The sequence below is a fragment of the Lepisosteus oculatus genome, chromosome 5 (assembly GCF_040954835.1).
Source record: "Lepisosteus oculatus isolate fLepOcu1 chromosome 5, fLepOcu1.hap2, whole genome shotgun sequence".
Taxonomy (NCBI): Eukaryota; Metazoa; Chordata; class Actinopteri; order Semionotiformes; family Lepisosteidae; genus Lepisosteus; species Lepisosteus oculatus.
Genome location: NC_090700.1, coordinates 2604726 through 2621404, shown reverse-complemented (window position 1 = coordinate 2621404; position 16679 = coordinate 2604726). Strand labels below are relative to the sequence as shown.

Here is a 16679-nt window from a genome sequence, read left to right as displayed (position 1 = left end):
TTGTGCTTTAGTTGTTTTTGTATGGCAGCCTAACTTATTGATCAGCAGTTTATAACAAAGAACTGTAGTGTTCATGACCTCTTACATAAGGAAAAAAGATTTCAGGCTCCCAGAAGAGGGAGAAATTAATGACTGCTCACGTCTTGGAAACGTATGTCCATAGCCTAGAGGACATTCACAGTGTACCAGAGGATTAATAGCGTCGCTGCCACATCTTACAAGATTAGAGATGAGTGGTCAATTTGATAATGGGGAAATAGGACAATACAAGTGTCACGCCCGACATCCCTCCCTAGAGGGCGCTCCACTGCTCTCATTATTGTTCGTGTTATTTAGCTCTCCAGGTGTACCCTTTTAGTGTTACTATTTAAAGACCAGCTCCTCCAGTCCTCGGGGCTCATCATTAGGGTAAGATGTCGCGAGGCCCGCCTAGCACCAGGAAACCCTACGTCCGTCTCCTGAGGGCACAGGCCTCATCCCCGACACCTCCCGCTTCCTGAGCCCGGGGTCTGGAGGATCTCGCCCCGTCACCCTTGGACCTCCATGTTTCGTTCGTCTGTGTGCTCCCCTCTCTCGGGGATTTTAACTTTGTCGCGTTCCAGGATGGATTTCCAGTTGATGGACTTTCGGACTGTGCTTTGACCTGCCCTTGGACCCGTTTGGATTTGGATGCCGTTTTGTCTTCCCCGTACACTGTCTCACGGACTGTCACTATTATTTTTGTGCACTATTAAACCCCTGTGTGTTCCTTTTACCACGCCTCCTGTTTTCTCCAGCTCTTACCGCATCGCATAGGGTCTTCTACAATATCTGACACGGATTCCAGTCCGTGTCCGTTACAACAAGGAACAAGGAAGGTTTGTTTTTCGATAATCCAGGTAAATTTTGTAGGCAAAATCTAAAGCCATTACGAATTCCTTCAAATGAGATGGCTGAGCTTGTACAATAATGTCCCATTTTCACAGCTTTGAGGCAGTAAAGACCCTTTCTTGTACACTTGAATCGGTGCCAAAAAGAGTTACAGGACAATATTCCAAGGCATGAAGGAATGTCCTGATCTGTCAGGTTAAAGGAATTGAATCATTTTAGTACTGGACAGTGAATATGAGGGGAGCTCATACAAATACTCAACATTATCAGGACATCCCAGTGAACTTGAGTAGCAGTGATGGTGAAACAAAAGAAGAACACAGGTAGAAGCGACAGTCTGTGTAAATGCACTTAAAACCAGGAGGGGCTTCTTTAAACAGGGGTTGTGGAAAAACAGAACAGGCTACTCAGCCATGACTCCCTGCTGTCTATGAAGGTGTAGCTGGATGGCATCCTCAGATCAATCACTAGCACCAGCAACCAAAACAAGCTAGATGGGCCTAATGGCCTTCTCGCATTTGTAACCTTTCTTCTGATCTTAATGTTCAGCCAAAACTGAGCATGAAAGGGAAGTCATTCAGAACAAATCAGCTTTCGAACAACTGCAGGCGATTTCCCTCGACCCGCCGTAGCGTTTTGTGCGGTGATTTTGCAGGTGTGATTTCTAAGAAATTCAGAACATACCAAGATCCGGTTTCGAAATGAAACTAGTTCGTATGTCTTTTTGTTTTTGTTTTTGGTGGTTCTGCAATTGCGAGTGTCAAAACATGAGAAGAGATGAGCAGGATGGGCAGTGAGTGCCAATCACCTGTACAATGAGTCCTGCCTGATCAACCTGGACTGGACAGGAAAGTCAAATTAAGGCCAGACGATTTCTCATTCCCTTTTCCAACATCATGGGAATGTCCAGGGAAACTGGGATCTTTTAGGAAGAATGTCTGCAAATGACTTTCAGATTGACCATAACCAGCACACCACAAGCCCCATTATACTGCCTTGATCAGGTTAAAATGGAAAGGGGCAAATGAGCTTTACAGAGTGCAGTCTGCATAAACACAAAATGTACTCAAGACACTGCATTTTATTTTTCAGATAAAATTTTGCAGGTGGCATTTGCTATGTAAAACATGCAATAGAAGGTCAAAATCAAGTGAAAGCTATGATTTGTGCAATTTACTGTAAAACTGATTTCTGCATTAATGCTTTAATATAAAAATCTCCATTTCAGCAGCCTATTATTTCTTAAGATATGCAAATATCTTATAGACTCATTTGCATTAACATAATTAATGTTTCATTCCAAATTAAATACAGATTAATTATAATTATGTTCATTTTGAAAGGCTCAGTCTTATTATTAATATTTGAAGCCAAGATAAAGGCTTTCATCTCATTTTTAGGCTTGCGTTTAACAAAGGAAAAGAACATATATCTTCTGGCATTATAAAAACAATAATGGGGGTATCAGTGAAGCTTAAAGAAATATGTTCTTGCTCTAATTTCAATGACACTCAAATATCTATTATGTGTGTTCTAATCACACACTACTGCCTTATCTGTACCCATGAATATCTGCTGGGTTCTGCCCATCTCATTCTAGCTTGATTCAACATACAGTGTTGTGGAGGGAGCTGTCCTAATAGTCTGCTTCTAGATTTTTGCACCTTTTTATCCAGGAACCCTTTAATTAACATTTCAAGCCAAGTGCGCCTTGATCTTAAGAACAATTACGATTTCATTCCATCCCCAAAGACATAAAGATATTAAACCTTCTTTTCAAGACATCAGTACATCTCCCACCTAAAGGTCTGAAGTAGAATGTGAAGGTTTTTTTTTTTCTGTAACTGCGGCCTCTGTTTTATAAATGTTGAGACATTTTAACAAATGTTAGAACACGTAGTCTATACTGTGAATCTATTAACTTTATAGATTTTAGCATTGCAGCCAAGGTTTAGATTGTTTTGCTGCAGCAGCACTAAAAGACCGGAGAGTTGAGCGTTTTCACTTTTTTTATTAAACAAGATTTTAAAGGCCTGTTGTCAGCAATATTAGGAGTAGGTACCTACAGACCAGGGGGTTGATAGTGTATGTATTGAAGTCAGTGCAAGCAAGGAAATGTTTCAAAAGACTGTGCTTTCCAGGAAAATGTAATGAACCTTCATCACCCTTATACCAACTACCTTACTCTGCACTACAAAAACCCACACTATCTATAATCTATAAATCACTGCATGGAGAACTGAGAGTTGTAATCTCCTGAAAAGCCTATCTTACCAAACGATTTGGGGCAAATAAACAGAGGAGCACTTTAATATTTTACACATTGTCTAATTCCAATCCGCTGTTTGAAACGTGCTACTCTGCTGTTCCATTAACTCTCCATGCTTAAAGCTCCTCCAATATACAGAATCTATGTAAAAGCCTCTCTGATGTGTTATAAATGACTGGTTCCGGATCACTTCTAATATTGGGCATAAACAGCAGATTTTATCCAGAACGTTTATTGCGTTTTGAAGAATTAAACTGGGAGTTTTTCATAATATATTCTATTCTCAAGAATCTACTGTAAGTAGCACATTTTATTTGTAACAGGACAAACACCTTTAACACAACATTAGGATCACTGTGATGAATAGGAAAACGTGAGTGAGACTATGTATATTATATAAAGTTTTCTTTGCAGTTAGTTTGATCATATAAATCCTGACATGACATTACCGGTCAAATTATTTATTGGCAAGATATGTCAAGCAATCAGGGAGATAAACACTCAAACCTCCTGGAAGTTACCTTAATAAACAAATGGCACATTAATTGCTTTAGAATGGTCTGATTGGAAATATTTTTAAGAAACAAAAACAGAAAACATTTTGTATGTGGTGCATATTTTAAGACAATTACTGTATATGCAGTCTCCTTTATACGATCTATAACAACAGAAGCAGCTCAATGGAAAGCACCAGCTATGAATTTCTGCAAACTGTCACTGTACAGAAGGGATTCTCATGTCATATGTCAATTTGTATTTGCACCATGTTTTTCAAAGCACAGCAGTTACGAGACAATTTCCTTCCACTATGAAATCGGCATGGTGAAGGTGCTTCTCCTATGATAAAGGCTTCAGAGTGTGGTGATGTCATTTACCTCCAAGATTATGTATGAAACCCATTAATCAGACACTCAGGGCATTCAGTCACTAATGCATCTGTCTCGCGTATCTCTGGATGTTGGGGTGTTGTAATGCTGTCCTTCCTCTTGGGGGGCAAGAGGCCACCGGAGAATGTCTCAGGTCTATTTCTGACTCCTGTCTGTGGTGCGCACATGACAGGCTCTTGTAGCAGCAGGTTCCACAGGCTCATCCAATGGGCAAAACAGCTCTGGCCGTCACTGCTGACTGTGCCACTCCCCTGTGAAAAGATGTCAAGCTAATAACATAATCTGGTCTACAGGGCCCACCTGTGCCGAGGAACGCAGACGGAGGCCTGAGAATTACTGTCCTGAGCCAGAATCAGTCCATGGTTCAAAGGACATGCCCTTCTGTAATATTCTAATATACTAATATTTCTTTAGCCCTTCTTTTTTGAAGCTTAGAAATACAGCAGATACTCAATAGCTTAAGGTATTGGTAAATCTATGGAACAGAAGCTAATTAAATATTATGAATTTCAGTTCAAACTTTACTTTTTTAATGCAGGACGGTTGCAGTGGAGCAGGTACAGGTTCCAGGTGCAAAATACACCTTTTGCTTTACTGTAATTACAAAACACTCTGGTCTGGGTCTGGTATTGTTTCAGGGGAGGATTTTGTAACCTGCAGGTGTGAGTGTGCATAAGAGAGAAAAACAACAGCAATATTATTAAATCATCACAAACCTTCTGCTACTGGTACAGAAGTAATAACAATTAAGGAAGTAAGGAACAACAACTGTGCAAATACAGCTGAAGCAAACTTCTTGTTCAGGCTCTACAAAGCACTGACAGGGTGTCGGAGCAGCCCTGTTCCCCAGTGTCGACAGCTACAACACTAATACAATTGTGTTGATAAAAGTGATTAAATGCTCCATATTAAAACACCAATGGAAACATCAAGATCGTTTTCCCCCTTTATTTGTGTGTTCGGAACACATGACAAATCAGTTCACAAGAGGAACTGTGCTTGAAGGGGGCTGAAGGCAGAAGAGTAGGTTGGTACAGATGTTTCCATGAGTAACAAATGAGCAAGTTCCTCTGTGTGACACCAGGGAACATGATGAATTCACTGGTTCCTTTTCATTAAACTTTTAACTCATGTTTTATTAAACAGTTTATTTTTTGTATTCTACATCCTTCATTAAATAATGCTCAGCACTGAAGAAACCAATCCCCGTCTGTCTCTGAATATGGCTTGGGCAAAGATAATTTTGAAGCTGAATATATATAACCAGGCATTGATGAATAGAGAACAAACCACTGCATGGGTAATTCATATTTATGGAGTATTCGATGAAACCACACGAGTCTGGGCAGGATTTAAATGATGTTCACTCCTTGTAGGGAACTGGAATCAGTAGGGAGCCCAGCCTTGCGCAAAACACACTGCTGCATAAGCAAAATGTCCAAAATTAATGCAAAAATTATTGATTTCCTTCTTTAAAAATGCACATAATACCGATATATATTTTTCTTTTTAATGAATCCAAGAAACTGTATAAATTTCTGCAGTCTAACACACTTTTCCTGTTTTTTTTTACAATAAGAGTCACACAGTTACAAAGTCTTGTTCTGTTGCTCATTGCAAGCAGAACAGATTCTTCTGTAAAGGGGATATCTTGGAGGCACACTTTACAAAGGTAATCGCAAACAATCTGTGGGATAAGCAAAACGATTACATTCTTACTTCTAAATTCTCAAAATTACACTGCAATTTATTGAGCGGTACGCTACGGAGGTTGAGTGAGCTGCATCCTAATCTTCAAGGTAAATACTGAATATAAAAAAAGAGCAACACCATAAAGATTCACACTTTCAGAAACAGGGAATGGAAATGCTGCTTGATATTTAAAAAGTCATTAAAAGTCTTTATATCAATAAGTTCATCTTTACAAAATATCATTATCAAGCTCCTTTGCTGATCAAATCAATCAATTCACCTAAAAAGTCAATAAACATTAAGCTCCACAGAAAGGAAAAAATCTCTCAATACTAAGGTTTTGTTTCTTACACAGAAACTAAAAATGAAAATCATGCTTATTGCAAGTTCTGGCATCATGTGGGTAAGCGGAAACAAAAAATATAAAATATACAGTCGGTACGCTTTGGAGCAATTCCCAAGCATTGTTGTTCTGTGTACCAGGTTTAATTTCCTTTAGTTCTGTGCCTCCGGAATGAAATGGGGCGACTTGTGGATTTGACAGGCTTGTGCTTTGAGACACCTGGAAAACACTTTTAAATTCAGCATCCTGGCCCTCATACAAACGTAGGAATTTTAAAAACTTAAAAAAGAAGCTTGGCAGAGTTAAAGAAACACCAGTGTCAAATGTGCTTTTAAAGGTAAAAAGCACATTGTCTCTCAATGTATCCTATTTTAATGTTAGAACTTATCCAGCAGAACAAAATTGTGATTTTTTCCTTGGTCCTTGTTATGGGTTTACCACTGGGAAACTGCTTGTCTAAAAGCATAGTAAATGTGTCTCTCTCCCTTTCCATGAATAAATTGTTTAGTGCCTACATTATCGAGGAGCAGACTGTGATACTGTGGTCTGCTTTCTCTTCACCAGGCAAATATGATTACCCCAGTGTCCTGGCCGAATTTTCCCTGGCTTAACCATTTATGGCCTCCTAATAATCTGCATCTCTGAACTTGTTTGATCACTCTGTTCTCCTCCCCACTGAGAGCTGGTGTGTGGGGAGCGTTCTGGCGCATCATCCAGGTGGGACTGCACACTGCACAATGCACATTGGTGGTGGTGGAGGGGAGTTCCCATTACCTGTAAAGTGCATTGATTGGAGAGTCCAGAAAAGCTCTCTTTATTATTATTATGCAAAGAGACAAGTAATAGGTTTATTCCATGCTGAAAAGAGAAGAAAAAAACAATGTTGTGTTTCTTCTCTTTTCAGCATGGAATAAACCTATTACTTGTTCCTTTGCTGCCTACGCATGCTGACGCATAATTATAATTATTATTATTATTGTCTGATCATTGGCTTAACTGGACCAATTCAATACTTTTTCGAAGTCCTTCAGCTGTTGATAATTCAATGAGAAATGTAGAATACACAGTGTTTGGAAGGATTTTTGACAAACATAAAAAGACAAGCAGTGTGTTAAAAGAAAAGCACAAATATGTGTTTCTGCAAAAAATGTACCCTTAAGGCCATTAGCAAAATTAAGTTGCCTTTAAAAATCTCTTGAAACGTCAGATCTGTTTGGGTTTTACAGGCTAAAAACAAGCAGTGAAGCTTGAAATGAAAGATTTAGAAGACAGGGTCAGTACTGTATTAGTGCTCAATCTGTATCTGGTGGGATTTCTTCCTCTGACAAACCTAGCAAGCAAGGTTTGTCTCGCCCTGTAATTTCTGAGTATTACTGCTCTTGTGCTCTAGACTTTCCTTTCCACCCTCTCCTTTGATAATGGCATCTTTCTCTCCTGGCAAGGAGTGCATCAATAAAAGGATAAAACACTTGTGCTGTACGCTAGCCTTTTCCAAGACAGATCTCAAGTCAGAACACCTGCTTTCTATGATTGCTTACCTGACTTATGTCACACCTTTTGGTTAAGATAGCTTTGTCATTACTCTGAGCATTTCATTACCCTCATCACTCTCAAGTCATTTCAATGAATTAGTTCATGTGTTTTGTATGTTCAGCAGATCATGGTTTATGAATATGGCTTTTCATAGCATTTCATAATCTTGCGATAACATATAAACCTCTTGCAAATGAAGAGCCTTAATTCTGACCTGAGCACCTCATGTGTAGCAAAAGCACAACAACATCAATGAACATCTTGACAGCATGGCCCAGGAAAAGAAATACCTATATCAAAGGACATCAAGCAATATATGCTGTTAATTTTCTAAACATTAATTTCTTTTGGTACAGGTAAAGGTATGACAGCAGATGGGTGATGGAATACAGAAAATACTTGACATCTGCAAATTTAACATTCACAAATTCTCAATTCAGCCTGGTAGACAGGGTCTATGGAAGAAGAGAAGAGTGGGATTAACCGAGCTGAAGGTTTTTAACTGCAACTTTCAAATTAATGATGCAACAGGTTAGGACCGTGAGAAAAATCTTGCTCCTGAGTGAGCCTCTCCCTGCCCCCGAGCACGCCCTCGTACCTCAGCACCCGCCTCGCAACGTGGTCTCGTGTTTGCTTCGTAACGAACACTCCAGGTTCTGTGTCAGGAGTGTGGGGGATGACAAACTGGAAACACTTGGACAGGCAGACGGTTTTACTGCCCGTCTCATTACAGTGTGGTGTAATAATCACAGAGCCGGAGATAGAAAGCGTGGGCTGATTATAAGTTCGTGATCACTTCTGTGTCTTTTACTTTAGCAATGTAATTAAAATTAACTTAATGCCAATGCATTAGTATTTTCATATAAGGGAGGGTTACTTATATTTTTTTAACTATATATACTATATACTGCAGTACAGCATGAAATATTATGGGGGTGGACACGACTATATGCAAATTATGGCTTATTGCAACGGTTCTCTGCACCACACCCTCATGAATGTCGAGAACCTACCGTACAGTGTCAGTGATTTGGAAAAGGCTTTCATTGCAGAATTATTTGTGGTTTGTTGTAAGCCATTACATGAGGTAGCCACCTAGACGACTATGGAAGGCACCATTACCGAAGGGGAGCTCCCATGCTGTGCACTTAAAAGGATCACTGTGGCAATGTACGTGCAATTTTAAACATCAAATTCTTAGGAAATGTGTGATTAGGCTGGCATATTTTTAGACTGCAAGCATTTTCTGGTCAAGCTGCAAGGCATTTCAGTGTTTTCTTTTTCCATTCTACTTCTGTGCTTTATTCTAATGTTTCTACTGTATAAACCTGGGAATGTCTACAGAAAGTCACAGGAGTAGTGTACCAAGCACACAATGCTCTGCAGTGCCTTAGAACAATCATTTCATTATTGTGTATTAAAACTATATTAACCATCACTTGTCCACCATTATTGTGTAGCCCAGTTACAGCATTTCATCATATCGTTCTCCATTAAGAATATTTTGATGGTGAAAACCTTTCAATGTCAGAATAATGTACAACATAATACATTTTGATGACATTCCCATGATGTCTTTCATGCCGAAGCATCTCTGAGAGCTTTACAAAATTACAAACAAGATAAAGTCCATAAGCAGTGTACACTCCCGTCAAAAATCCAGTTACACAAAATCCCATTCAGTATGACAGGGATCAAGATAGAGGGCTGCAGCTTTGCTAGTGGAGATTGTAATGGAGATCCACAGACATACAGTAAATGAGTATGAAAATAATAGAATGAAAAATTGCTACTACAGAGGGCTTCAATGCTCTGAAGAGAATATTACAGGAATATCAAAATGAATATGCATTACATCGCAAATGCACTTACTACCTTTGTATCTACGGAAATAAAATATCCATTGATCCTTATGATCTCAACTTATAGACTCCACTAGTTTTTGATTAAATGTATGTCAGTCAGGTAAGGAGGCTTTCAATACATGCACAAAGAAATTTTATTTCTTAAGTACTTTTGCACAAAAAATCTATACATTTTGTGTTGAGAAACATCTTTCACTGCTTAGCTTTCAATTCCAGTCCTAATTCCAATTCTAACTTATTCTTTGAATACTTTATATATATATACAGTACATACCTAATAGCAGCATTACAAACATAATTTAACTATGCCTTTAATTACACTGTCAGTATCTTTACTCATTTATCTGAACACGAAAAACATCAATTTTATCTGAGACACGAAGTAAAGTTAAGGTTAATCTACATTGTTGGCAATTTCAGTAGTTTCCAAAGTTAGAAATTAAATTTGTTTTGCTTGGTATTATAATGTCATGTAATAAAGTGCTTGTATTTAGTCTAAAGTGTCTACACCATTACTTAATAATGCCTGACCTATTTTCTTACCCTTCCCAACATACAGACATGCCGACCTGTTTCAAGAGCCCAAAGGAACAAAACCGGTTCTTTCCCTCAGTCCCCACGGGAATAGACAACAGGAAACTGCAATTCCTCACACCTACTGTATCTACGGATAGGAGCCAAAACTCCCCACTCAATTGCTGTACATCCTCACTGACAAGATTCATCCAGCCTTGATCACAAACACAGAGAGGTTTTTTTCCTTCAGCAACTGTACCCTCAAGGTCATCTGCCAGGGTGAAACTAGAACCCCTTGAATTCAAAGTGGGTTAAACTAATCTCATCAGTAAATGACAATAACATCTGGGGAATCAATTAAAGTAATTAAAGACTACAGACACTATATACAGCTGAGACCAGTCTCTCACAAAGGAAGTGCACACCTTCTGCTAATGGTTTCTTAATACTCTTTCACAACAGGCATCTCTCCCATATTTTCTGTCATTCAGCCTTTTCATTTTATGAGCAATCCCAAAGGTCTTTTAATTTTTGAAATGCTATTTTTAGTTTAAGATAACCGATGCGTAAACTTCCATCTGTCCTACACACATTCCAGCTGCTCCTTTTTTAGCGAAAATGAAACAAAGATCTCAGAAAATATATGTTATTTTCCAGTGCTGTATACATTTTAATAATTCTAAATGTGAGTGTTTCGTTTCGTCAAATAAACAGGGTTAGGATACTGCTTGATAGCTACACCTCCTGGACTATCACAGATTAGTTTATGGTTTGTATATATTGTATAATATATAACTGTATATATTGTATAATATTGTATATATATTGTGTAATGCATTTATCTACATGAAGGTATAACCACAAAGGCTAATGCCTCACACTTAATGAAAGCTCATGAGGGATTTCACCCAAGTTTGCTTGTCTTACAGTTCGCACATTTCTGAAGGTGAAGTGCCCAGCTGAGACGCGTCTGGTCCAGAGACACAGCTGCTGCACATGTGGCTGTAGAGCAGCAGAAGAGGACCTCAACCAAGGTGACAAACAGATCACATACAGTCAGTCTAGACCTCACCTTTGACCTTACTCACCTTAAGAACTTCAATTCCAGAAGGACCTTGCATTCTAAAACCACTGCTTACATCCACTCTTCTGTACCACTGTTACAATGTCTTCTTTCTAACATTATATATGATATTTCTCAGAAACTGTTTTACAGTAAAACAGTTCAAAATCACCAATAATGCTTTCAGTTTTTTTTAAATTAGTTTATGGGTTTTTTTCAACAGATGCACCTCAAAATATTTAAAATACCTTTGTTGGGGTTGTGACAGTCACATTATGCTTCAATAAATATAATATTTGGTGAGGCTCTACTCAATTTCCTGAACTTAATGGAGCTCTATTAGAATTTTACTATACAGTAATGCACTGTGTGCAGTTCTACCCATATTAATTGAGGTGTATAAAATACCTAATATTAGGTGATTTATTGAACCTAACTCTTTCACTTACCTACTTACATTCAAACTGATTACTGAACTGTAAGAACAGTGCAAAATGTACAATTTTACTCCAGCTGCTAAAAAACAATGTGATCTTTTTCTCAACATAACAATAAAAACAATCTGTATTGAAAAACACAGTCAATTAATTAGCCATCTCTGGTTCCTTGGTACTTTCTAAAGCATGATTGTATCTTTAATGGGACCGAGAAGTGGTTTTTAAAAGATTCATTTTAAAATACACACATCCCTCAATTACCACACACCTGGTTTACAGATTTTTACTATACGTACGCTGGCATTTTCATAGCTGTTTTTTGCAGTTTTGAAGAGATTTTCAAGACAGTGAAGGAAAATAGCCAAACAGAAGACTCACCTCCCAGTTCCTCAGTTTGCATTTTTTTAGACATTTTACACATTTTAGTGATCTTGCCTAATTATCTTAAGTACTGTATGAGGATAAATACAGTCATTAACTGACATATACAAGCAAAGGTGCTCCTACTTTGATGATTCTGTGCTCTGAAATAATACTGAGTTATTTTCCATACCTCGGCAACAAATGTAAAGGTTCCGCATGTGAAGTAACAGGAACATTGTTTTTGTTACTAACAGTTTTCAAGGAACAAATTGCACATGTACAGTAAATCAAGGGCACAGGTGTACTGAAACCACGCAACACAACACAAAACACACCAATTTCCTCTCTACTTTAGTCTTAATCACGCACATTTTCCACAAGGTATATTTAATGACTAGCTGAAAAGTTCTGTGCCACCATTTCAGATCAAATTAATTTGCTGAATTGATCTCTGCGAAAACCCTGCTCCCAAACCCTCAAGCGCTGGTATCTGATCATCCGAGAACCAAGCAGAGTACAGGACTAGTTCAGCGTTTCACTGCAGGTTGTGTAGTGAATCTTACATTCATTCTTGCAATGTAATGTTGGGATTTATTGCCCCTGAACTTGAGTTTTTAAGCTTCAATTATACTTGCCACTGCTTACATCTCTTTAAAAGCAACTTAAGACAATTTAGGAAACTGGCTTATTTAACATCGTGACTCTTTTCCATGGTCAAAGATGAATGAGCCATCTCTGGGTTTCTGGCAATTTAATTTCTTAGTCACTAAATTTTGCTCTCCAGAATGGGATACACGCTTCACCAAAAAACTTCAAGAGCAAGTGAAAGGCAGCTTGTGGGAATTACACTCAGTATCCATGCAGCACAGTAACCCAAGGACAGCGCTGGTGTTTTCTCATGAACAGAGTAAATGAACTGCTTCACACGCTTTCTCTGAACATCATTTATAATTAGCTGTGTGATTTACAGAGAACTGGCAAACCTGGCACAGCATGAAAAGTGCTCAGCTCCTCTTTCACCTGCCTCTTCCCCAGAATAGTTCACAGCACAGATGACAGGAAATAAATTTGGATAATAATGATATACACCATTAAGAACTATTATACTGGTTCATGACAAATACTAGTATGAAGCATTACACCACAACATGGATGTGAACTCCATCTTCTTAGGTGTTGACCTGGAGGCAACTCCATTCTTGTCATTAAACAGTTATCTTCCAGACACTAATGCCTCACATCATGGGATAGCATCACTTTCATCACAAATGTCTGCCCTTAAAGAGACTCTTCTTTATGACAATTATCATGATGGCCATCAGGCCTTGCCTACTGATCCTAATAATAATAATTCTATATTCTATGAGAATAAAAATAGAGACCCCAGGAAATTAGCTCGACTACAAAATACAAAAATTGTCAAACTTAGTCTCCTAAAAGGCTGTGTACACAGCAGCTTTCTCTGTGTGGCCCTCTGCTTTGATGACTAATTTCTTTTATTAATTCATTAGCTAAATTACATTATTCATAGTGTGTATGGGGGGAAAATAACCTAGCATGTAACTGCCTCTCTCACAGCCTTGCAATGGTGACTTTCTGTATACAGTATCACTTATTTTAAAAATATTTAAATCTCAATATTTAAATCCCATGAAAGTTGATTAAACCCCCTTGTTGTTCTCCCTTGTTGTTCTAACTCTCTCTGTAAAAAACAGGCTTTGTTTTCTCAGAGATTTAACCCTACCAGTTACCAGGACACACTATATGTTTAACAAGAAAGGATACTGCTCTTGGTGCCAGCTGAAGCTACTGCACTCTGAGTCTCTGAAAAAGGAAAGATTTCTCCAGACAAATTCTGTTCAACCTTTAATTGGTCAGCTGCTATTCATAATGTAAAAGTCCAGAAATAGCCCAAAAGACAAAAAGAAAAGGAGTGATTTTGATTCTTATTACTGTCTTGTTGCACTTAATACTAAGGATTTATGTTACACTCTCAAGAGTTTAATTGCTATAACAGTTCCAAACATTTAGCTGTAGAATACGGAATCTATCTACAGTTACAAACACAAGACATCACCTCTGTGCAGGAGTCCCATCTTATGATGAGCGTGTTATAGGAGACATAATGTTATTGAAATAAAAACTCAGATTTTGGGAGTCACTGATAATAACTGTTTAATGTATATGCATTGAAGGAATAGACAGCAAAACTGAGACTTTCCTCCGTCAGTTTTTTTCCCCACTGAGCCTGTCCACGGCTTTTTTCTCTCGTTTACGTGTCTGGAGGCTCGTCAAAAACCGCTTTGGTAAGTGTGAAAATAGAGGTTTTATAGGGAGACCATGCAACTACAATTGATTCAGGAGTGTCTCACGCTGGCGAGAGAGTTTTAGGATTAAATACAATGCAGACCTGTCGTCCTTAGATGAAGAAAATGTTTCAGTTCACAGCCCTTCGGTTTTGTCATTGTTCCTGTAGTTAAGATTTTCCTCGAAGCGGCAAGAGCAACCGACAATTCATGATTAAAGTCACTGAGCTCACTGAAACGCGACTTCCGAAGTTTCGCATTATACACAGGGACTGTGTATATTTTTCCTGATGTTTATTTGTGGTTTTGGGTGATGGCCGCATCCGAAAAGTGCATCGTCTTGCACCTGATAAAAACTAAACAAACAGTCCTTTATGTCATTATACCATTGTTAGTTTGGTTTTTGTTGTTTACTATTTTGTTCTGGTGCATTTATATATGCTGAGGCAACATTTTGGTTTCAGTTCAGAATATCTGACGAGGCAGCAAAAAGCTCGTCACACCTGTGCGTTTTAATTTTGAACATTCATGAAAAAAATAATAATAATGACACTCCAAACCGTAACGATCCTTTGTTAGAGAAACACGACGCACCGGAGAGGTGAACTCCTGCTCCGCTTGACGTGCTGCTGTTGATGAAGCCCCTCACGGGCAGGCGGGCGCTCCTCTTAATCGGGATTAGAGCGGAGAGCGGAGAGAACTCTGCCGTCTGGACCTCAGCTTGTTTCGAGCCGGGAGACCCACTGTACTGTCCATGCATTTGCAAATACTAAAACCGTGAATAGGCCTACTGTATCGGATCTGTAATGCAATATATTCCCCATCTCTGACTGGGCGAAGTACGTCAGGTCGCTTCTAGAAAGTGCGCACCTAGCAGAAGTTATCTTAAAGGAACTAAAAGGGAAAATTGTGTGTTAACTGTATCGCCAATGTAAAAGGTCACGCGTAGAGGATACAACAGCAACAGTGGGACCGTGACAGACTGAAGGCTTAGCCCACATTTTCATCTGAAAATATTAACCATTATCCCCGCACAATAACTTGACTTCACGGTGCTAACTACTTCAACGTCACAACTAACTGCAAACCAGAAATGATCTAAGCAACTTTCAAAACTGACTTCACTCTGCTCCTGAAATATTGCTTGCTAAATCGTAACCCAAGAACAGATGTAGCCTTTACTCTATCCTTTCCCTTCAAAGCGTGCCTGTTTAATCCACAAGATAACAGTTCGTCTTTTAACTCGACAAATAGGCGACAATCTGCTTTTGAAGTGAAAAAAAAAAACAAATCACAACGTAGTTATGAACATGAGTCAATTATGCAAACACACACAAAAAAAAAGTTCTATAAAACGTACAATATGGACTCTTTTCAAAGATAAGTTAAGAAAACGCCAGTGTACGATAGGCTCAACCCGTTTACAAATACCTGCACGGTGTTGTCGATGTTCGGGGAATAATCGGAAGAAATCGGAAAGTATTCAACATTAGAGAACCTACCTTTGATACAAAGTAGAGTCACCCAGGCAATCCATAAATCCGAGTTATGGAATTTCAGCATCATTAATGAACTTGTCAACCCGTTTTGAGCTGTTCTCCCGGAGTCAGCAGTTTCCTTTTGAGGAAAACTGCAACCTGTAACTCGATTTGTGCCCTGAAAACTTCTGAATGCTGTACCAGAGCTATATCTACGTTCAAGCGAAGTCCTTTAGCATGCTCTGTATTGTTGCTTCAAACTTGCACTGGTTTTCTCGGTGCACCTGGGCGAGTGGCAATAGTAATTTAGCTGAGATTTGCAGCCGCAGCAGCATGGCTTCATGTGCAGTCGCGTCTGCTCCTCGCTGCCTGGGGATTTTCATCCGCCAGCGTGCACTCTCTTCTTAGGCTCAGCGATCTACTTGCGACACTGATTGATGGCTCGGTCCGTTGCCAGGGAACCACGGACGCCAGAATGCAACTCGAAGTAACGATGCCCTCTGCTGGCTACAGGTGAGGTTGTTGTTGCTGCATATTTTCTCTCCTCTGGTAGATTTCATAAACGCATTTTTTTTAATATATATATATTCCAGTGCTACTATCCCTGCAATGTTGTCACAGAGGTTATGTTATAAAAAAAGTAGCTCTAAGGTCGTTGGCGAGACACGTATAACCACTAGCCTGTAACCCGTTTTATTCGTGATAAGTTCTATAAAATGTTGTCCATTCTAGTCCTGAAAGTCAGGAAATCCTGAAACCTGAAAGGTTTTCGGCATTCTTTTCATATAAATTTAAACCCGAAGTTTGAAATCAGTGCCCCCGTATGGTGACTGGTGTCTCTGTGCTCTAGGGGTGCGCTAGTATTCAGATGAGACATTAAACTGAAGTCCTGACTTCTTCATCATCAAAGTTTCTACAGTGCTGTTTGTAAGTGAAGGGGAGTAAACCCTGATGCCCTGGGGAATTTCCACTCTGGGCTTGTACAATCTGGCCTCCCTAAGCCAATTTAAAGACGCCATCATGAGCCGTACTAGGTTAAGATTTTGTGCACATGTTG

General features: G+C 39.0%; 1 protein-coding gene across 2 annotated transcripts in view; it reads right to left on the bottom strand.

Moving 5' to 3' along the window:
* igsf11 (immunoglobulin superfamily member 11) overlaps positions 1–16001 on the bottom strand; it is an 83269-nt gene extending 67268 nt beyond the window's left edge. Inside the window, exon 1 of one of the 2 annotated variants that reach the window (XM_069189852.1) lies at positions 15647–16001. In XM_069189852.1, coding sequence (XP_069045953.1) covers positions 15647–15710 — 64 coding nt within the window. In that variant the 5' untranslated portion in view covers positions 15711–16001. Of the gene's footprint in view, positions 1–14738; positions 15240–15646 lie in introns of those variants that run through there. The other variant, XM_069189851.1, reaches the window with a different exon arrangement.
* Between the last annotated feature and the right edge of the window lie 678 nt (positions 16002–16679).